Source organism: Podarcis liolepis, assembly GCF_965112155.1.
Source record: "Podarcis liolepis genome assembly, chromosome: 7".
Classification (NCBI taxonomy): domain Eukaryota; kingdom Metazoa; phylum Chordata; class Lepidosauria; order Squamata; family Lacertidae; genus Podarcis; species Podarcis liolepis.
In genome coordinates, this window is record NC_139561.1 from 6,146,584 (window position 1) to 6,168,859 (window position 22,276).

Consider the following 22,276-nt stretch of genomic DNA (forward strand, 5'->3'; position numbering starts at 1 on the left):
GTGCCTAGGACTTGCCGATCACATGGTCGGCGGTTCGAATCCCCGCGGCGGGGTGCGCTCCCGTTGTTCGGTCCCAGCGCCTGCCAACCTAGCAGTTCGAAAGCACCCCCGGGTGCAAGTAGATAAATAGGGACTGCTTACCAGCGGGAAGGTAAACGGCGTTCCGTGTGCTGCGCTGGCTCGCCAGATGCAGCTTGTCATGCTGGCCACGTGACCCGGAAGTGTCTGCGGACAGCGCTGGCTCCCGGCCTCTAGAGTGAGATGAGCGCACAACCCTAGAGTCTGGCAAGACTGGCCCGAACGGGCAGGGGTACCTTTACCTTTTTACCTTCAGAGTTGGAAGGGAACCCAAGGTCCAATCCCCTGCAATGCAGGGATCACAACTGAAGAATCCCTGACAGATGGCCAGCCCAACCTCTTCTCAAATACCTCCCATGAAGGAGAGTCCGCTACCTTCTGAGATAGTTGGTTCCACCATCAAACAGCTGAGGTAGAAGTTCTTCCACACTATTCCACCTCTGCATTCTGTTGATTGCATTTTGACCGCTTTGTACTGCTCCGGCGGGAAGGTGAACGGTGTTTCCGTGTGCTGCTCTGGTTCGCCAGAAGTGGCTGGCAACATGACCTGGAAGCTGTCTGCAGACAAATGCCTGCTCCCTTGGCCAGTAAAGCGAGATGAGCGCGCAACCCCAGAGTCGTCCGTGACTGGACCTAATGGTCAGGGGTCCCTTTACCTTTACCTTTACTGTGCACTGTAGATGATGAGAGGAGGGGAAACTCTGAAATTCCTCTAAATGAACAATATAATTCCTGAAGTCTTAGTTGAAATGTCTTACGTTTTTCCTTGAGTTCTTGTTGTATTTGTTGTTGTTGTTGTTGTTGTTGTTGTTGTTGTTGTTGTTGTTGTTATTATTATTATTGTCATGTTAAATACCAAAACCTTTGTGTCTACATTTATCATAGTGAATCTTGGGGGTTTGAAAGATCACATCAAGGAGATCCAAAGGTGTCGGCGTCTCATCCTAATTGCTTGCGGAACAAGCTACCACGCTGGAGTTGCAGTAAGTGGCTGACTTTGGGTTTTCCTTTTGAGTCGCATCTCAAACACATTGAACAAATTAGTAGTGCTGTGATCCTACGATGACGTCTGTGAAGCTACGGAGAGTGGGTGCTGATAGATGAATGCGGCTCTTTTATGGCTCCTTGTAACCGTGACCCATCCTTGTAGCATCATTTCATTGATCTGTTTGGTTCTACAGACGGGAGGCATATCTCACTGAAATTACCTACTGGGTCATTAATTCTTAACTGGAGCATGGAAAGACATACTCAGTAGAACACGTAGGAGACAACTCCTAGGGACTGAGGTCCCTTCCCCCCTTCCCCAATAAGATATTGGAGGGGGCAGGGCCCCTGAAAGTTGATGGGCATTGGCATTCAAATGGTGTGTGTGTACCGCATCATGAGATTGATTGTGCGAAGCGGGGCTTACCCCCCCCACAATATTTTATTCAAGTTGGTACCCCTGGTTGAACATTTGGCATGTTGGGAGTCTTACCAGAATTGGAAACTCACTCCAGTTCTGATGTAATAAATCACATTGTGGTGTAGTGGTTAAGAGCGGTAGTCACGTAATCTGGGTAACCGGGTTCGCGTCTCCGCTCCTCCACATGCAGCTGCTGGGTGACCTTGGGCCAGTCACACTTCTGTGAAGTCTCTCAGCCCCACTCACCTCACAGAGTGTTTGTTGTGGGGGAGGAAGGGAAAGGAGAATGTTAGCCGCTTTGAGACTCCTGAAGGGGAGTGAAAGGCGGGATATCAAATCCAAACTCTTCTTCTTCTTCTTCTTCTTTGAGGCCTGTATAGTTTATTTTGCCTAGGAGACGATGTTTTAATGATGCTGACCTTTGACCCTTTTTTGTTTCTTTTTTTTGTTTAAATGATATTTATTAAAATTTCAGAAACAAAAAAATTACATAGTTAAAAGTAAAAAAGACAAGGAAAAATATAGAAAAAAAACAAAAAACCCCCATACAAAATACAAAATATAGAAAAGAAAAAAAATATATATAGAAAACACAATTAAAAACAAATTAATCCTTCCATATCTTACATTTCATTTCCTTGCTTTCCTGACCTCCTCTCACCTCCCTTTTTTGTATTCCAGTTCAATTGGTTAATTCAGCAATTCTTTTCCCTCTTTGTTTTTGTCTTAGTCCTTTAACTTAATATATTATAGATTTAGGTTCTCACCTATTAACCATCCATTTTTGCATACACCTTTATGACATTGCTGCTAAAACCACTTAACTTCATTCTGACATCATTCTAACGTTCATTAATTTTACAATATTTCTGTAAGTAGTCTTTAAATTCCTTCCAATCTTCTTCCACCAACTCTTCTCCCTGGTCTCGGATTCTGCCAGTCATTTCCGCCAATTCCATGTAGTCCATCACCTTCACCTTCCATTCTTCCAGAGTGGGTAGATCTTGCATCTTCCAATACTTTGCAATAAGTATTCTTGCTGCTGTTGTAGCATACATAAAGAAAGTTCTGTCCTTCTTTGGCACCAATTGGCCGACCATGCCCAGGAGAAAGGCCTCTGGTTTCTTCGGGAAGGTATATTTAAATACCTTTTTCATTTCATTATAAATCATCTCCCAGAAAGCCTTAATCCTTGGGCACGTTCACCAAAGGTGAAAGAATGTACAGGACCCTTCTTTTTGTTTTTTGCACTGAAACTGAAAAGCCAAAATGGGCACCCCTTGTCCCTGCACGCTTTCTCTCTCTTTAAAAGACACAAAGATGGAGAGTGGGAGCAGGAAGTGCTCCTTCCAGAATCTGCTGCACTGCTTCATGGGTTGAGTAGTACGTGACTTCCCTCCTTTTTATTTTCTTTTCTTTACCAGACACGCCAAGTTCTGGAAGAGTTGACTGAATTGCCTGTCATGGTAGAACTTGCCAGTGACTTTCTGGACAGGAACACTCCAGTCTTCAGAGATGATGTCTGCTTCTTCATCAGCCAGTCAGGTACGGACGGGTCTTTGGCCTGGGAGCAGTGCTGGGCAGGTGGCAGGCCAACCTAAGACCAGTAGGTGGCTACCTTTTGCTAGGCTCATGACCTTTGACCTGGCGTGCTACCGAGGAGGGAGGTGTGGAATCCACCAAGTCCAGTCAGGATTCTCCCGGCTGGAGCTCTTTGCACATGGTACTTCTTGGCCATTGCTCATACAAACAATGTGTGTTTCTGTTTGTTTGTTTGTTTGTTTGTTTGTTTGTTTGTGTTTTTAGAAGTAATGAGTTCGGCATGCTTAGAACCAGACATGTGCAAGTTATCCGGGGCAAAATGTAAGAGTTTCAAAACAAAGGACAAAGCCTGTGTGAATGTAGTGAAATGCAGCCTGAATTTCATGCCTAAAGCGGAGCTTCAGATATAAGCTAAAAATTAAATCATGTGGATACATGTTTGTTCATTATGTGTTTGTGATATTTATCTCTCTGCCTTTTCCTCGGTCCGGGACTCAAGGTGTGTCTTACACAAATTAAAACAACACAGACAAAATGCAAAAAAATGAAAATGGTTAAAAAGTAATTAAACTCTAATAGAACTAAAACATTATTATTTTTTTAAAAAAATCAGGTGTATAGCTACACATTACTGAAGGACCCTTACTACTTTACCAGAAAAGTAGTTTTGACTATTTATACCAGGGGTCAGCAAACGTCTTCAGCAGGGAGCTGTCCCTCAGACCTTGTGGGAAGTTGGACTATATTTTTTTGGGGGGGGGGGAATAAACCCAGAGATGCATTTTAAATAAAAGGACACATTCTACTCATGTAAAAACACGCTGATTAATATTCTTTTCGAAGCCGCCCAGAATGGCTGGGGAAGCCCAGCCAGATGGGTGGGGTATAAATAATAAATTATTATTATTATTATTATTATTATTATTATTATTATTATTATTATTATTATTCCCGGACTGTCCGCGGTCTGGATTTAGAAGGCGATTGGGCCGGATCTGGCCCCCAGGCCTTAGTTTGCCTACCCATAATTTATACTATAATATAGTATAAGTAAAAAGGGGCTAAATAGCCAAAACTGTTTTTTATAATCACTTCCAGCACTACTGCTGCATTGAAAATGAAATGTTACCGTTCAGATGAAATGGTTGAAGCCTGGGCACTTGAGTTTGCCAAAAAAACTTGTTCTGTGGAATAAAAGCTAAAAGCCAATTGTAGAATCTTCTGCCCTCCTGGACACATGAGTCGTATTGGGTAGTCACAAACATCAGATTCCTTGCAGGGTTTCCCATCCCTCTGGGGCAGCCTTCACCAACCAGTGCCCTCCAGATGTTGTTGGGCTGCAACTCCCATCAGCCCCAGCCAACACAGCTGATGGGAGTTGTAGTCCAACAACATCTGGAGACTCCTTTAACGCACAGTGATTTCTTCTTAGGCCAGGGGAACTGCTAGAATATAATCTGATCATAGAAGGCGCCTCTTAGAATGCTCCCTGCTGACCATAGTGATAGTAGCCGGCCAAAGGAACGGTAGGCTTTGGCAGACAGCAGGCTGGGGATTTGACACCCTCTGCTGGTGATTTCTATGCATGCCTGTAATCTTCTTTGCCATGCACTTGGTTTTCCTGTTGTTTCAGCATTTTCAGTGCACAGTGGTGCCTCGCAAGACGAAAAGAATTCGTTCCGCGAGTCTTTTCGTCTTGCGATGTTTTTGGTCTTGCGAAGCACGGTCCGTCGCAACTGCGCCTCTTCAAGCGGCTTTAAAAAAAAAGCGCAAGACGTTTTCGTCTTGCGAAGCAAGCCCATAGGGAAATTCGTCTAGCGAAGCAACGCAAAACCGAAAAACCCTTTCGTCTAGCGAGTTTTTCGTCTGGCGAGGCATTCGTCTTGCGGGGCACCACTGTAATGATAAATAATGAATTCTCTAAATTCGTAAGAAGTAGCTAGTAGTTTGAATTGTTTTATGAAAAGCATCTGTAAATTATGTCCTGTAGTTTAACTCCATACGCATAACACACAGAGCCATCTAGACAGATCAGTCTAGATTTACTTGAGTGCCAGTGGAATATATGAATGGTTCATTGGTAGGGAGATTTCTTTTTTTTTTTTTTTATAAAATTTTTATTTGGTTTTCTGCTTTTATAAAGACAAAACATACACAAAGAAAAAACAAAAGACAAAAACATGTATAAAATCAGCAAATCCCCATTTCATAGCCTTGTTCCCTGACTTCCCCCCACCCCCCCTCATGCATCCCAGTTTCAAGATTATGTCAGCAAGTTGATATTTCTCCTCTTAACTATCTTATTCATCTTATTTCCTTTTTTTATAATAAAAATTAATTTTCATAAGTTGGACTTAAGTTCTCTTCCATCGATTTTCATTTTATCTTAATTAAAAGTCATCTTAACCAAACCTAAAAGTCTTAAGAGTTTTTAAGAGTCTCTTCTTCCCTCCCTCCCATCCCCGGTTTTTGTCCCTTCCCAATAAAAATCCAAATTCGAAGTTCTCAGCCTGGGTTCCTCACGTCCGAGGCTTTCAAATCTATTTCCGTTCCTCTCCGCCTGTCCTGTTGGTAGTCCTTTATAACAGTCGTCAGATCTGGGAAAAGTTCTTTCACCATCAAAGTATGTCCTCTTCCGACAAGAAGATTCAAAGGTAGCTGCTGAAGTATTTCCACAAAGTCTATCTCTTCCAAGTCTAAGTCCAAACGGAGGCCCCAATCATATTTCTTTATTTTAAATTCCTGTACTCCATTTTGTCTTGGGGCCTCCTCCTTCTTCTTCTGTATCTCTCGCAGACTTGTGGTAGATATGTTCCCAGCGTCTCCTTGCTTGTATTCCACAGATGTCAACTTTTGGTTGTTGCTTCCCAGGATTACTTCTTCTTTTTCTTGTTGTTTAGTCTCTTCCAGCTCTGTAGATATTGTTTCCCAATCAGCTGTGGATTTTTTCTCATTAAGGTCCTCAATACAAAGAGCAGAGTTGCCTGTTCCCAAGGTCATAGTCTCAAGTTGTTTGTTCATGGCCAAGCTCTGCTCCTGTAAGATTCCCACCAATTGAAACATCCTTTCGATTTCCACTAGTAACTTTCCTTCCACAGCCATTGTATCCATTGTAGTTTCACAGAGTTCCCCCTAGGGGGAATCTGGTTACTTATTTGCCTTTTCACCAACAATCCTTTAACTGATTATTATTACTTTGTTTCCAACAGTTTCAGCTCAATTATGACTCGTCTTAGTCCATAGGAATCTTAAATGGCAATTTCTCACTTTAAACCGCCCGTTTGGCAGCTTTGACAGCTGTCAAACTCCGCAGCTCTAACGCAGGCACAAAGGCAGGACGTTCCCGAGCCCGGGAGGGGGGGTTGTTTAAAACAAAAGGAAGGTTTCCAAAACTCCACTCTCCTGCACAAAATTTCCTTTAGTAAAATCTTGAAAGTTAGTGTCCTTTTTAACTCACCCCGCCAAGGGTAGGCTCTCCAGCTTATCTCTTGTGTCGTTGCTTAGATGGTCTGCAAGAGGGGGGGTGCGGACTTCCTTTTAGCACACCCCCCGGTCGTCTCCAATTGAAGGTAAAATTTTTATAAAGTCCCAATCCGTCTTACTCACGGGTGATTCTTTCAGTCCAAATTTTCAAGGAAGGAAGTCAGCGCTCTCCGGTCATGGCTCGCGGCTTCGCTCCACCGAGGTAGCGATCGACTCTCAGTGCCACGCCACCCCCGTATCCCCTCCGCAGCCTTTAAAAAGGCTCTTTGCGAATCAGGGGGGGCGCTTAAGGCACCCGCCGAGTCTTCAGTCCGCAGGCTTCCGCGCCTGCGGTTTTTAAGGGTCCCCGCGTCGCCGGCGCGGCAAAGACCCATCCTCAGTGGAGCCGATTCCCTCCGGAGCTCGGAGGGAATCCGCCATTTCCAGATCGCGTCAACCCGGAAGTCCCGGTAGGGAGATTTCTTTCCAGTATGTATTGCTAAAAGGATTTGGAATCCTGTGGACATTGTCGCCATTTACTTCTCTTTCTCAAGGAAGCAGAGGGTGGCCAGCGACTTAATATTTGCCCAGTTTAACATATTTACTCTTGCCCTTTGCATCATTCCAAAAACAGTGTGCAATTTGGGTATTGTTTAAAATGAACAACACCCCCTCAGTTTGCCTTCTTAACATCTGGCTGCTATCTTGTCCGGTTTATTTAGATATTTTATATCTTGCCTTTCTGCATCTGGGTATACTCCAGGCAGCTCACATAAAGGAACAAGAACAAATCATAAAGTCCAAATCAGCAATATTATGTTTTCCCTAGCTAGTATTCTGTTGTAATGCAGCTGCCTTCTGTTCATGAAGAAGTGGAAGAACTAGACTTCTTCAGAGAGCATTGCTGCTTTGCTTAGGTCTGTGGTTTCTCGTCTATGGTGCGTATCTTGCAGCAGCAAAAAAAAAAAGTTAATGCAATTCTAGGCTGCATCAACAGAAGTTGAGTGTCCAAATCAAGGGAAGAAATAATAACACACTATTCTTCCTGGATCGTACCCAGCCTATAGTCCTGTGTCTAGTTCTGGACACCACAGTTTAAGAAGGATATTGAAAGCTGGAAGGGTGTGCAGAGGAGGATGACCAAAACGATAAGGGTCTGGAAACCAAGCCTAATGAGGAACAATTGAGGGAATTAGGTATGTTTAGCGTAGAGAAGGCGGAGAGGTGATAGGATAGCCACCTTCAAATATCTGAAGGACTGTCACATAGAAGGTGGAACAAGCTTGGTTTCTGTTGCTCCAGAGGGTAGAGTCTGAAGCAGTGAGTTCAAATGACAAGAAAGGAGATTCTGATTAAACATCAGGAATGACTTTTTGATGGCAAGAACTGTTGGACAGTGGAACGGTCTCCCCTGGAAGGTGGTGGACTCTCCTTCATTAGGGGTTTTTAAGCAGAGGGGGTTAGGCTAGAATGATTCTATGGCCTCCAGGTTGAGCATTTCCTGACTCTGATGGTGTCTGTCTCTCTGCAGGTGAGACAGCAGACACCCTGATGGCCCTACGCTACTGCAAGGAGAGAGGAGCCCTGACTGTAGGAATCACCAATACTGTGGGGAGCTCCATATCTCGCGAGACAGACTGCGGGGTTCACATCAATGCTGGGCCAGAGATTGGGGTTGCCAGCACAAAGGTAAGGGTTCCTTGTGTCGTCAGAGGCACTCACACTTGGCACCAATAAAGCTCAGCTGAGTCACGTAGATTTGCATATCCTGTAATACATGCATCTGTTCTGAATGTCATGCTTCACTGCAGGGGGTTGGACTAGATGACCCTCAGGATCCCTTCCAACTCTACAGTTCTGTGATTTCTCAAGGAAGGGCTGAGGGAGCAGGAGCAGGCATAGAGGTTCTTTCCCAGTTTATCTACAGTGTGCAGAGGGTGTTTGGAAATACCCGCATTTTGAATAGTTCCCTCCAGGTTGCGTTAAGTTGAAAGAGGCATAACTTCTTAAAGAAATCCTCATTTGAAGTGCAGGCACACAATCCAACCCCTTTCCCAGCTATTATTTATTTGAATTTTTAGCTCCTTGTTACCCAGAAGCCTGCAATCGACTTATAATATATTGATTAAAACAATAATTAAAATGTTAATGCATTCTTCCAAAAACACAGTGCATAGAAATATACAAAGCAGCCCCCCGTAACAGTCACAGGAAGCGCACACTACCAGTAAGAATATCCTCCCAGCTCAGTGGCTCCCAAACATGTTTGGGGCGCTGCCCGCTTGGGTTCTATAAACTCATCCCCAATGCCCTTTACCCTACCCTGTAAGAAGCATTATTCAAAATAGTGGTCTGCATGACCCACTGTGAAAGATAATAGAACAATAAGATTTGAAGCAGTAACAATTGATTGCACATTAACTTAAATTCCAGTTACGTCTACAGTGGTACCTTTGGATACGAATGGGATCCGTTCCGGAGCCCCGTTCGCATCCTGAAGTAAACGCAAGATGCAACTGCGTGTGCGCGGGTTGCGTTTTGCCGCTTCCACGCGTGCGCATGATGTTATTTTGAGCGTCTGCGCATGCAGAAGCGGCGAAACCTGGAAGTAATGCATTCCGTTACTTCCGGGTCACCGCGGAGCGCAACCTGAAAATATTCATCCCGAAGCTACTTCAATCTGAGGTATGACTGTATTTAGTTTCATTAATTCAACGAAATTGATGAGCTTGATACAGCGATACCAGATTTTCAAAGTATGATACAGTGGTACCTCGCAAGACGAATGCCTCGCAAGACAAAAAACGCGCAAGACGAAAGAGTTTTCCGTTTTTTGAGTCATTCCGCAAGACGAATTTCCCTATGGGCTTGCTTCGCAAGACGAAACGTCTTGCGAGTTCTTGCGAGTTTGTTTCCTTTTTCGTAAAGCCGCTAAGCCGTTAATAGCCGCTAAGCCGCTAATAGCCGTGCTTCGCAAGACGAAAAAACCGCAAGACGAAGAGACTTGCGGAACGGATTAATTTCGTCTTGCGAGGCACCACTGTAGTCGTTTACACCTCCAGCTCCCCCCACCCCTGCTTGCCTTTTAGTCGCCCCGCCCCGGTTCAGTTCTGCCCACTTTGGGAACCACTGCCCTAGTCTATCAAATGCCTGGGATTCAGGTAGCTAGCCATGTTGGTCAGACGCAGCCAAAATAATTTTTTTAAAAATAGTCTAGTAGCACCTTAAAGGTAAAGGGACCCCTTAACGTTAAGTCCAGTCGCGGACGACTCTGGGGTTGTGGCGCTTATCTCGCTTTACTGGCCAAGGGAGCCGGCGTTTGTCCGCAGACAGTTTTTCTGGGTCATGTGGCCAGCATGACAAAGCTGCTTCTGGCAAACCAGAGCAGCGCACAGAAATGCCGTTGATGTTCCTGCTGGAGCGGTACCTATTTATCTACTTGCACTTTGATGTGCTTTCGAACTGCTAGGTTGGCAGGAGCAGGGACCGAGCAACAGGAGCTCACCCCGTTGCAGGGATTCGAACCGCCAACCTTCTGATTGGCAAGTCCTAGGCTCTGTGGTTTAACCCACAGCACCACCCACGTCCCTTAGAGACCAACTAAGTTTGTTCTAGGCATAAGCTTTCGTGTGCATGCACACTTCTTCAGATACACTGAAACAGAAACCACCAGACCCTTATATATAGTGGGAGGGTGGGGTGGGATTTTTCTCAGAAGGGTGGTAGGAGATGGGCGATTGGCTCAATGGGTATGATAAACCTGTTGATGATTGTTCACGACTGCAATTAGTCCTACAGGAAAAAGCAAGGAATAGTATGCAGATGACCAAAAATAGCTTTAGCATGTGTAATGAGACAAGAATCCAATATGTCTATTCAGGCCATGTCTCTCCATAGTTTTCAGTTAAGTGTGCCTGGGAGTAAAAGTAGTTGCCTGAAAAATACTAGTGAAGGTGGCACTCCTCAAATGGAGAGCCAGGACTGAAAAGACCTTCTCCCTTGCCATCCTCCTCCAGGCACAAGGATTACTGTTCCAGGTGTCTTCTGCATGGTTCTTTTTGTAGGGCTGCTGTGTTCGTGGAAAGAGCCATGCTCTTTGAGCCACGTGCAGGCAGTAGGCAGGGCCAGAACTCCAGCTTGACTTAAGGATGTTCCTAAAAGGGGCTGCTCTGTAGGTATCTCCTGATGACCACTCAGATAACTATTGGTGAGCAACCTATCCATACCTTTACTCCTATGCAAAAGAGACCCAAACAAAAACCAACCCCACAGTCTGTGCATTGTACTATGTGCCATATTATTGGACTGGGTTTTAAATTGCACTGAAGAATTCTTAAGAAATCAAGACAAATGATAAAGACTTAGATGGAGAAGGTGGCATTTTTTTTGAAAAAATCCCCAACTGATGCAGATATTAATCTGCTCTGTTTGTTATGGTGCATTCTTAAAGCCTTGGAAGATTACCAAGGTTTCACTTTGTGGTGTGGGTTTGAGATTAGGGTTAGGGTTGTTGCAAGCTACAAGAAAGAGAATATAGACGACATAAATGTTAGGTAATCTCTTGGGGTATATCGTTTTCATGTGCATGTACAGCTCAGCTACTTTTTGTATTAAATTATTCTTTAAAGCTTTCAAAAAAACTATCATTAACACCCAAACATTGGAAGAGTCTTTGAGCAGGGAATAAGGCAAGATGGGGAGCTCCTCTCCCTATCTCAGTAGATTCCCACCAGGGCGTCCTACATCTCCTGCCTGCTGCCTAGAGTTGCTTTTCATGGTTTGTTGTGTGAGCTGCTGCTGCTGCAGCAGCTGGCCATTCTGCACTCTCCCCCCTCCCTTCCGCAGACCTCCAGGCTGTAGATCCCCTTAAGAACACCTTTAAGAGCCTTCTGGATCAGGCCAGTGGCCCTCCTAGACCAGCATCCTATTCTCACTGGCCAGCCAGATGCTTGTGGGAAACTCGCATGCAGGATCCGAGCACAAGAGCTTTTATCTGTCCTGAACCCTCCCAACACCCTTCCTCGGGGGGGGGGGGGGGCGTCGGCGTCAAAGAGGGTCCCTGGCAAATACCTCAATATTTCCTCAAGGTAATTAAGCTGCTTCCTTTTCCCCTTAAAATTTGAAAAGAGGCATTTAACAAAGAACGAGCCTTGGCCAAGATTTGTATGCTAAGGCGCCTGCTGCTTTTTCGTGGGGAATGTGCTGCAATATTACATTGAGCTGAGAGGGTCTGAATTCACTTGTTGGAGCAATCAGGGTATTCATTGCAGCTGAGAGTCCAGCTCATTTTTAGCCTGCATTGGCAGTTTTGAAAATATTGGTGTTCCTTTCCGCGAAGCCGGTTAAGAACTTGAGAAACTGTTTCTTAGGCTGTTCCAGAGACCCAGGTAAGGAGCCACTGTTCTGGTCCAGAGGCACTGGAGCCTGGGGTGACCCATGGCAATGAGAGGGGAGAGTGCCTCTGGACCAGATAGCAGGCAAGGATCAATGGTTCCTAGACACCATGGCTATGTTCTGCCTCCACTGCCAGGCAATATACCTCTGAATACCACCTGCTGGAAACTGCAGGAGGGGAATGTACTTGTTTTCCACTATTTGGCCACTGTGAGCACAAAATGCTGGACTAGTTGGGAAGTTATTAACTGGGTAGGGTGATGGTCACCCAGACCTTCCTGGTCCAAGCACAGCACTCTGTCCTCAGCATCTGGCTGCCCAGGTCTGGGAGGAGTATAAACCTGTCTTTTTGTTTCAGGGGCGCTATTTTTTCCTGCTCATGCTCCCAAGCATGTTGGCAGCATCCCAAAATGAGCAGATGTTACACATTACATTCTCCCCCCCCCCCATTTAAGACTGCATTTCTGGAATATGTAATCACTGTTTAGGATAAAGAATCGAAGTTAACTCAGACGATGCTTTCTGGAGGAAACTATTGATAAACTGAGAAGGCAGATGATGGAAATTGTCAGACAATGACAGGCCTTTTTCAAGTTGCAGTGGTGGAACCTCCAAATTAGAGTCAATACTTAGGAGTCAATAGAAAGTAGCTCCTCTAGATTAATAACAGTTTGAAATCAGTGCTTTTCCCTACATCTTGCCATTCAGTGCTCTAGATACTGGACCCCATCGGTCTCTAGAAACAAGGTTCTTCCAAAGAGGGATTTGGATTTAGGGCTGGACTAGGAGGCACACCCTCCCTCCGACACAGACACACACACATTTCCTCCTCAGAGCTAGCCTTTCTCTGCACTGAGCATACCCAGATTCTCAGCCTGCTCTTGAGTCGCTGGGCTGGGTCTGTTGTTTTCTCTCTAATCAGGCTAGAAGGAAAAAGGAGAAGATTGCAGGGCCTGCCCCTTTCTGTCAGCCTTTAGACAGAATTTAGACAGAATTCAGGGGTATTGACTGGCTCCCCCCCCCGCCCCCGCCACTTTCCTGCCTAAGGATGTGAAGATGTACGAGTGCGAGTTGTGCCTTGGGTGCAGGATCTCTGCCTCTGCCCAGGCATGAACAACAAAATTACAGAGCCTCCAGCTGTAAGGACTGGCCACACACTCAGCTGCTCCCTTATTCTTACTCTCCAGGTTAGCTAGGGTAATTGTTGTCATCAAGTACGTTTGAGAGTGGCCAGACTAGATGCCTGGTATAAGCTTGGCCTGATGGGTGGTGTCCCTTTGCTGTTAGCTGGAGGTAAAATGAAAAGCCTTGTCTGTGGCGACGGAGCTCCCGTGGATTTGGTGTCCTCTTTCTCACTGGAAGAACCAATCCTTTCTGGTGCTTAGGGGCTGTGCTGGGTTTATGCCAGGGTCAAGTGGGATAGTGAAGCCCTGTGGGCACCTGAGGCCCCCACTTTTATCCCAGCAGTACCCTCCTGAGCTGCTTTCAGGTGTGAGTTTTGGGCAGCTTGCAGCATCTTAGCAAACCTGGCAAGCATATGCACAGTGATGTCCTCCCTTTCCGCAGGCCTACACAAGCCAATTTGTGTCGCTAGTGATGTTTGCGCTCATGATGTGTGACGACAGGATTTCCATGCAAGAAAGACGGAAAGAAATCATGCGAGGCCTCAAGTTATTGCCAGGTGCGTACGGGTGCTCTGTGGCATCATGACAAAATGTGATTCTTTGAAGGAGAAGAGCAAGGCGAGGATTGACTTGATGCGGGTAGTGGGACCTCTCACTTGCTTCCTGGTTTTGTGAGAAGCTGGGAGATTTGAAGCAGCAAGGATCTCATCCAGATCAGATCCCTCACTGCCACATAGCCTGCATGGAGCTGCCTCTGAAGCCAGAGTGTTCTCTGATGCTCCATTCTTGGTTAATCCACACAAGCTACCCATCCATTTTTAGGCATAGTTCAAAGTCCTGGTTATTAAACAGTTTTGGAGTAGGATCTTTGACAGGCTGCCTCCTGCTGCATGAGCCTGTTTGTCTGCTGCACTCTTGCTGGAGGCCTTCCTCTGCAACCTGCTGCCATCAGAAGTCTGGGCTGGGTTGAGTGGCAGGGCCTTTTTGGTTCTGGCACCCAGATTCTGGACCTCAGGAAGCCTAGTTAGAATCATAGAATTGCAGAGTTGGAAGGGACCCTGAGGGTCATCTAGTCAAACTCCCTGCAATGCAGGAATATGCAGCTGCAACCTTGACATTGTCAGCACCACACTCTAACCAGCTGAGCCCCTTTCTTCATGGTGACTAGTGCTCTCTCTCTTTTGCCAAGCTTTTGGTTGTGGTTTTTTGCTCATTGTTCATCTTACTGCTTTGATTATATTTTAATTGATGAAATTTGTCACTTTGGGGAACTAAAGATGGTTCCCCCCCCCTTTCCCTTTTTTATTAAAGATTTTATTGGTTTACAAAAGTATGAGCAATGACTCTCTTTTTTTCCCAAGTAACATTTTTACAAATGAAACATCAGTTTCATTTGTTGAGACATTAGTGTTATATTAGGAAGAAAAAAGGGGAGAAGAGGTGGAGGGGGGCATGGTGGGTGGGGTCGGAAGGCGATATTTCTGTTTTGCTTAATGTATGTGTGGGTTTTTGTGTCAGTGTTGTTTGTGCAGGTTCTCTTTGCTATTCACTTGTGTTCCTTTGGTGGTGAGAGAGGTTGGGGTTGGCCTAGGGTGTGGGTGTTCATTTGTGATTGGCTGTGGTGATCTTTGTTTTCATGTGTGAGTGGGGTGGGTGGGTGTTTGGATCAGGTTAGCCATATTGGTTCGTATGCTGTTGGTGGATTCTTGTCATTGTCTTGTTGGGCTGTGTATGTGATAAAGGGGAGCCATACCGGGGTGAAGGTGTCTGCTAAAGATGGTTTTATAAATAAAATAAACAGATGAGGTCTGTGGGTAAACGCTTTACTTCAGCTGTAGAAAATGGGCTTGTGCAGGAATAATAAGTTGCATATGAAAGTGAAAACAGTCATATCTTCAAGAGAACAAAACATATTTATTTAAAAGCCACACCAAGCATTGCATCAGTGTATCCTGGTTCTTTATTGTCACATCCTCAAATGTGGATCACTTTATAAGTTACGAGAACAGGTTCCAGAGTTCTGTTGGAGGATTTAGAAAAACCACCTCCCACCTCTTTTCTTCGGTGCTAATGAAACCCCAATAAAAATTGGTGGTCCAGGTGGTGGTTACTATTACTTTCTGAAGACCCACTGATTTGTGCAGTTTTCCGTGCAGCATTTAAATGCCACATTGAACATTGTTTCCAAAGTGCATGTAAGTGTGATTGCAGATTGTTAACCTGCGTGTTAATACGCTGCCTCCCTCTTGCTACTTGCCATAGACTTGATCAAAGAAGTCCTGAGCATGGATGATGAAATCCAGAAACTGGCCACGGAGCTTTACCACCAGAAGTCAGTCCTCATTATGGGCCGTGGTTATCATTACGCGGCATGCCTGGAGGGCGCTCTGGTAAGAATCCCCATTTCCTTTAATAATAATAATAATAATAATAGGCTTATCCATCATTATTTGTGTTCCAGTTTGGAAGGTCAGACCTGAAAATGAGGAAGGGCATTTTTAAAAGCATGTCTCTAGTCATTATAACTGCAAAGAGAGGGTTTAAAGCTGCTGTCCCCAACCTGCTGCCCTCCAGATATTTTGACTGCAACTCACACCAGCCCCATCCTGTGTGGGAGTTGTTGTAGTCCAAGTGAACTGGAGAGCACTGGATTGGGAAAGGCTGGTTTAAAGGGTATGGACAATCCCTGACAACAGAAAGAATCCCAAATGGACTGAGTAGGTTTTCTGAAGGTCAGAAATGAAGGTTTTAAATCGGGCCTGCAAATATTGTTGTCTGCTAAACCGAATGCAGCTCAGCAGCCATCTCCTGTGACCTACCAAGAGTTTTGCAGTTCTCATGGTAGTTTCTTGTGTTTCTGCAGTCTGGGGCAGGCAGAAACCAGCTGGAGGGTTCTGGAGCCACTATTCACAGCTGTCGGTTTGCTTTTGGCTTGGTGGAGCATCTTTCCCCCCAAAGAGCGCATGGTTGCCCCCTCTCATTTAATCCCAAGAACCCTGTGAGGCAAGTCGGGCTGAGAGGCACTGACTGGCCCCCAAGGTCACCAAGCGAGCTTAATGGCTGAGCGGGGATTTAAACCCTGGCCTCAGGAGGATCTTTGTTTTAGAGAGAGACTTCCCGGACTAATGTGTTGCACCTTCTCTGCAGAAAATAAAAGAAATCACCTACATGCACTCAGAGGGCATTCTGGCCGGGGAGCTGAAGCATGGGCCCCTTGCCTTGGTCGATAAACTGATGCCTGTCATCATGATCATCATGAGGGACGGCACATACACCAAGTGCCAGAACGCCCTGCAGCAAGTCATTGCCCGGCAGGTGAGTTCAGGCAAGAAGAGACAGAGCCCAGCTCTGCTCCACAAAGTCCCGTCTTCCTTTGCTCCTCCTCGGGGATAAAGGAGGAGGCACTGGAATTGGCAGTGCCCAAAGGTATCGGAAGTGGGTGGTGGGAAAGAGGGATCCATTTCCTCTACCCCTCAATCCTTGGTCTAAGGGTTTCGTTCACCTCTTGCTTGTGTGTGAATTCCAGGTTGGAATGTGGGATCCTCAGGCCCCTTTTGAGGGGTCAGGGTCACAGCCAAGGCTGCTGGCATTCCTCAGGCAAGATTTCCTCCTTGCACAGCCAGACAGTTTTACTTTTATTATTTATTGCATTTATTTCCTGCCTTTCCCCAAAGAGCTCAGGGTGGCATACATTCTCCCCACAACAACCCTGTGAGATAGGTTAGGCTGGGAGGCCTGAGATTGCCCAGTGGGAATTTGAACCCTGGTCTCCCTGGTCCAACACACTAATCACCACCACTGGCTATCCTTGCCCTCTCCTGCATCTGCTCAGTTGCCTAGAAGTCTTGCCTGCTTAAGGCATGGATGGGCAAGCTGAATATCCAAGATGCTTGGGAGGGGGCGTTCCTCTTTGAAGCTGAATACAGTGGTGCCCCGCAAGACGAATGCCTCGCAAGACGGAAAACCCGCTAGACGAAAGGGTTTTCCGTTTTTGAGCTGCTTCACAAGACGAATTTCCCTCTGGACTTGCTTCGCAAGACGAAAACGTCTTGCGAGTGTTCCGATTTCCCCCCGCTCCCCCCTTTTTCTAAGCCGTTAAGCTGCTAATAGCCTTTTAGCCACTAAGCCTTTAATAGCTGCTAATCCGCTAAGCCGCTAATAGGGTTGCTTCGCAAGATGAAAAAACCGCTAGACGAAGAGACTCGCGGAACGGATTATTTTTGTCTTGCGAGGCACCACTGTAGCTCTTTCCCCTTTATGGGTGTTTCTAAGGGGCAAACGTAACCACATCTGTTCCAGTGGTCCCCCCCTCATTTATGTATAAATGTGCCCCATATTTCTGTCAAATGGGGGAAGCCTGAGCGAAGGGAGCTGTGCAGTGTCTCCAGCTTTTTATCTCCTGCCGTTCAGCAGCTCAGGAGGCACTTTGACTTCCGTCAGCTTTAGTGCCAGAACTGAGTGGCAGTGCCTGGAGCAGTGGAGAAAAGGGGTGAGGGAAGAAGTGGGAGGGCAGCACCTCTTCCAGCTGAAAAAACGAGGCTCTGAACCTGAACAGGAGCTGAAGGAAATAGCCATTTCCAATGGTGTTTGCTTCTCTGTCCCTTGAAGACTTGCCTCCTGGCTTTCTCCTCTTATGATCTTCTCCAGAGTGAAACGAAACTAACCACATCTGCTCTCCCCTGTGTTTTCCCTCAAGAGTAACATAAACCAATAACTAGGGAGATGGTAAATAACCGAAAAGTGTGTTTCTTGACTACGCACATTGTTTTCATTGGGGCCGACAAAAGTGGCACGTAGCAAATGAAATGGCAAACACCCGCTGGTTCCAGGCTGAGGCCCTCTTCACCTCCTTACAGGCACAGCTTGTTGCTGGAAAAAAAGAGGAGGCCTCTTCCATCCTCTGTAGCCCCACCTGAGCCAGCTCAACACTTTGTGAGGCACCTTCAAGGCTCCCAGGCTTCCGTTTCTCCCTTTTTTGGTGGGAACCAGGCAGAATGATGACGAGGAGAGTGGCTTCCAGACCGGCCCCATCTGGCCAGCAAGCAGAAACCACCTTCCAGGCTGGCTGTTGTGACACCTTTTGGAATCTGCTGGCGCAGCCTTATTTCATTCGTGGGAGAAAAGCACTTTTTCAAGCTCTTTGTGCCTTGATTCAAAAGTCTGAGAAGACAAAAGAGTTCATGGGGCAGGATTGGTGGGGGTAAAGAGACAGCCGTCCCTCCTAGCTTGGTTCCCCCCCTCCCACACAGGACAGGGGCACAGCCAGAGCAAAGGAGACTGGCTTGCGCTGCTCTCTGGGTACCCATGTTCCCTCCAGCCTGCCTGCCTTTTTCCTGGCCCAGGAGCAGGGTCAAGCAATGGCCCAGCTAAAGGGATTTGCCCCGAGTTTTGCTCAGCCACGCTCTGTGGCCTGGTGCCATCTGCAAAGCAGGTGCAGGAATGCTGCCAGCAGACACCAGTGTGACGCTTGCAGGGGAGAGGGTTGAGACTGCTCTCCTCTGTCACAGTTTGGGGTCTAGCACTCCAATACCTGCTTGCAGCAGCTGTAAAATGCCACCCCGCAGCAGTTGGAACCCACAGGTGTCAAAGAAAGCTGTGAAGGTGCAGTAAATCATACCCTGAAGGTGGTGGTGGAGGAGCAGTGTGATTCTTCTGGCCTGCCATTTCCCTATGGTGCCTCGGAGACCTCTCAGCCTTTGCCTCATCTTTCTCTCAAGGGTGTGGAGAGACTGAACCTGAGAGGTGGATGGAGGCCTCCTAAGTTTGGGAGTGGAGAAGGGGCTGCCCCGCCTTTTCCTTTACGCTTGTGCTCCTTGCAGGGTCGGCCTGTTGTGATTTGCGATAAGGAAGATATTGAGACCATCAAAAACAACAAGCGAACCATCAAAGTCCCCCACTCCGTGGACTGTCTGCAGGGGATCTTGAGCGTCATCCCTTTACAGCTCCTGGCTTTTCATCTTGCGGTACTCAGAGGCTATGATGTAAGTACCACATGTTTAAAGATCACCTTTAGTCCTTCAATGAACATAAGGAGAGCCAGTGGCCCATTTGGTCCAGCATCATGTTCCCACGGTGGTGCTTCACAAATCACTAAAGGTGGTGTGAATCTACCAGCTTCAGCTGGGCTAAGTGGGCAGCTTGGGCGCCTTGCCAAATAAACCAGCAAGCAGAAAGAGCACATGTGTCTGTAACAAAACAATAAGTCTCATATTGGCTGTTCAATTTAAAATATCCTTTTCAGGTTTTTTGTGTGTGTCTTTTTGTCTTTTTCAGGTTGACTTTCCAAGAAATCTGGCCAAATCTGTTACGGTTGAGTAGCATACTCTGTCATTAATGCTTTGGCAGATGTCAGCAAGAGACACTCTCTTTTGGTACTGGGACACATTGATTTTAAAAGTCCTTCCTTGATCGAATCTTAATCCCCTGTTCAAGAGTCTTTATAATTCTGTTGCATTTGTGACTGTTAAACGTTGAATCCACAGGCTATGCCAGTTAAATGATGATCATTTCAAGGTAGTTTGTTCTCTTTAAAAAGTCATAATCCTCCTTTGTTGTCTAGCTGGATTGTTTCAGGCCTCCATAGTGCTGAATTGCATAATTGTCTAAGTATCTACAAGACATGCAGGCTCGTAAGATCTTTCAAGAGTGGAAATGGGAAACGAGAAGGTAGTTCTGGAAATTATAAGAACAGAGACGCTAGGGCTGTGCTCTGCCACAGGAAACCAACTTTTCCCATCCTGCAAGGATGTTCACTGTCATCAGAACTCAACTGTTTTGAAGGGGCCTGTTTCATAATGGATTTCTGCACCTCTCCATTCAATAAAGATGGGAGTAGCTGGCCAGAGGAGGAAGGACCCTCACATTTGGTGCTTGGCCCCTGGCCCTTTCAACCAGTTCAGTTCTGTGTGGACCCACCATTCCTTGCCTGCACAAGCCCCCCTCTTTCATCCTCTTGAAAATGCTGTAATAATGCAATGCCTAAAGAGGAAAGAGCCCTGGTTGGTTGTTCCTGTAGAGTGTAGATTGAGGTGGAGGCCTCTTTGTGCGTTCATTTTTCTTAATGGTGTAAAGTCACCATAAGGTGGGTCACTTCCCCTTGCCTCTTTCACCACATAGTAAAGACATCCCTCACCATATAAGGAATGCAGTCGGAAGAGAGAACTGCACCCCGTTTTTACCTCCTGGAGGATGAAAAGTTGGGCGACCCCTGGGTGAGAGAAGACACAACTGAGGTCTGTACCGGTTCCCGCTAATGTTATTCCCAGCATCTTCTCTGAAGAATCAGAGCAGTGGCATAAAGTCCATTTTATTTGGAGGACAGCTCTTCAATTAATGATCCCAAATCTATTAATGTGAACATGTCCCACATAAACATGTGGAGGCCAAGCTGCTATTTTCTAGAGGTTAGGGGGCAGATGGTGAAACTAGGGCTGAGCTGAAGTGGGGGAGGGAAGGTGGTGCGAACATGCTCTGTGTGAAAGCCTTTGCCCGCTGCAAAAACCACCCACCCCTTGGCACTTTGGGAGGGGGGGTCTGTGAATAGGAGCAAAAAGTGTTTGTCATTTTGTAAAAGCAAATGCATCCTTTGTTGCCATTTGCCTAGGCCAATTTGACCGATTTTTCAGCACCAAGTTATTAATAATAATTGTTGGCAATGAACCCAGCACACTGCAGAACGGGAAGATGGAGGTGGAATTTTACTCCACTTGAGTTAACAATGCAGAGATGTCTTTCTTCTCTAGCTCTGCATGAAAAAACCTTTGAGAAATGAAGCAGCCATGTGTTTTGCCTAGTATTAAGTTGATGTTTGTGGTGAAGGTAGTGAGAAGGGACGTAAGAGAACATGCAATACAACATGAAGACCAAAGATGAGCTTCGATGCCAGACTGGTGTACTAGGGCTGAACAGGTTTGGAAACCACTGATGCAGCAAACAGAGATGGCAAAAATCCAAGTTATCTGAATGAGCAGCCTCCCAATTCCCTTGTCCTTAGGTGATGGGGCAGAGATGGTACCAGAGGGCTGGGAATAAGCTTCCTTGCTGAGGCTGCTTTCACGGTTTTATTTCAAGGGCAGAAGAACTGTGGAATGTACAAAAGCTAAGAAATATGGCAAATAAGCCAATTTGCAGAGCTCAGTAGAACACCAGCTTCTCTGCATTCCCTTTTATCAGTTAAGAAATAAATGTCCTAATAGAGAGGATTTAGGGATGCTATGATGTGGGGGTCTTCTTGGGCCAGGAGTTGTGTGACCCTCTTGCCCTGCCTGATATAAGGACAATGCGGTGAGGCGCACGGTGTGTCTTGAGTATTCAGAAAGCCTTGCACCCTGATGCTCAGCTTCTCTTGTGCTCACCATAAAAATATTACCTGCCATTCAGTTAAAGGTTTAAAGTGGCCCATAACTGCTGTTGAACATTGTAGAGTTGTGAAGTGTTGCGTTAATCAAAAGTCCTTACCTTGCCAGTGGTTATGCAATGTCGGGAGGAGCGGTGGTTTTCTTTCATCTCAGTGGATATGTGTCTGAACTGCCTGTTGTGCAGTGTAAAGGGAAAGGCAGGGCTGCTGGAAGAGGTTTCACTCCACTTGTGACTTGGGTTACTTTACATAGATGTAGAGCACCAGCGTAAGGGCAGAAGGACTTAGCATCACTTCCAGCCCCTACAGTTCTAACTGATGTGGGAAGGTCTGCGCTCTCTTCCTGTGCAAGTTTCCCTGTGGGATTCCCCCTCAATTTGAACTCCACGGTTCCAGAAGTCTGCAGGCCTTTTAACAACCAAGTGAACTCATGTAACTCAACAGTCCACCAGCGTGGTCTTCAACACTTCCATTGTGGCCAACCTTGTTAAGTACAAGTTGCATTATGTTTCTCGTGTGTCCTGAAGAAGACTGACGTGGTTTACTACTGAAGACGACAAATGTGGACTCTGGCTGATGAAATCACAGCTCTCTCTCTCTCTCTCTGTGTGTGTGTGTGTGTGTGTGTGTGTTTAAAACTGGAACATTTTTGCAAAATGTTAGCCCTCTGTTTCTCTGCTCGTTTTCCTTTTGAATGTATATATACAGCTCGTCATGGTTTATGGGGACCACTCTTTACTAATTTTGTGCGGTGTGCTCTACACAGCTCAGAATTTTATCATTTAGGTTGTTTCCTAGCTTACTTTTTTGTATTTTGCTCTTTGAATAATAAAAAGTGCCCAACTTTACCATGACTTTGGCTTAGAAATCCTTGTTCTCTTGTGTTCTTCCCATAAAAAGAACCACCCAAGG

The 22,276-nt window shown here is 46.1% G+C and overlaps 1 protein-coding gene across 5 annotated transcripts in view; it reads left to right on the forward strand.

Annotated features, from left to right (window-relative positions):
• The window catches only part of GFPT1 (glutamine--fructose-6-phosphate transaminase 1), a 47,060-nt gene extending 24,848 nt beyond the window's left edge, over nucleotides 1–22,212 (forward strand). For 2 of the 5 annotated variants that reach the window (XM_083514234.1, XM_083514235.1), the window contains 9 exons: nucleotides 964–1,061; nucleotides 2,911–3,031; nucleotides 3,293–3,349; nucleotides 8,022–8,179; nucleotides 13,451–13,565; nucleotides 15,271–15,398; nucleotides 16,156–16,323; nucleotides 18,828–18,989; nucleotides 19,282–22,212. In XM_083514234.1, the coding sequence (XP_083370360.1) occupies nucleotides 964–1,061; nucleotides 2,911–3,031; nucleotides 3,293–3,349; nucleotides 8,022–8,179; nucleotides 13,451–13,565; nucleotides 15,271–15,398; nucleotides 16,156–16,323; nucleotides 18,828–18,989; nucleotides 19,282–19,326 (1,052 nt within the window). In that variant the 3' untranslated portion in view covers nucleotides 19,327–22,212. The remainder of the gene's footprint in view (nucleotides 1–963; nucleotides 1,062–2,910; nucleotides 3,032–3,292; nucleotides 3,350–8,021; nucleotides 8,180–13,450; nucleotides 13,566–15,270; nucleotides 15,399–16,155; nucleotides 16,324–18,827; nucleotides 18,990–19,281) is intronic. The other 3 variants (XM_083514236.1, XM_083514237.1, XR_014528656.1) reach the window with 2 other exon arrangements.
• Nucleotides 22,213–22,276: the final 64 nt, after the last annotated feature.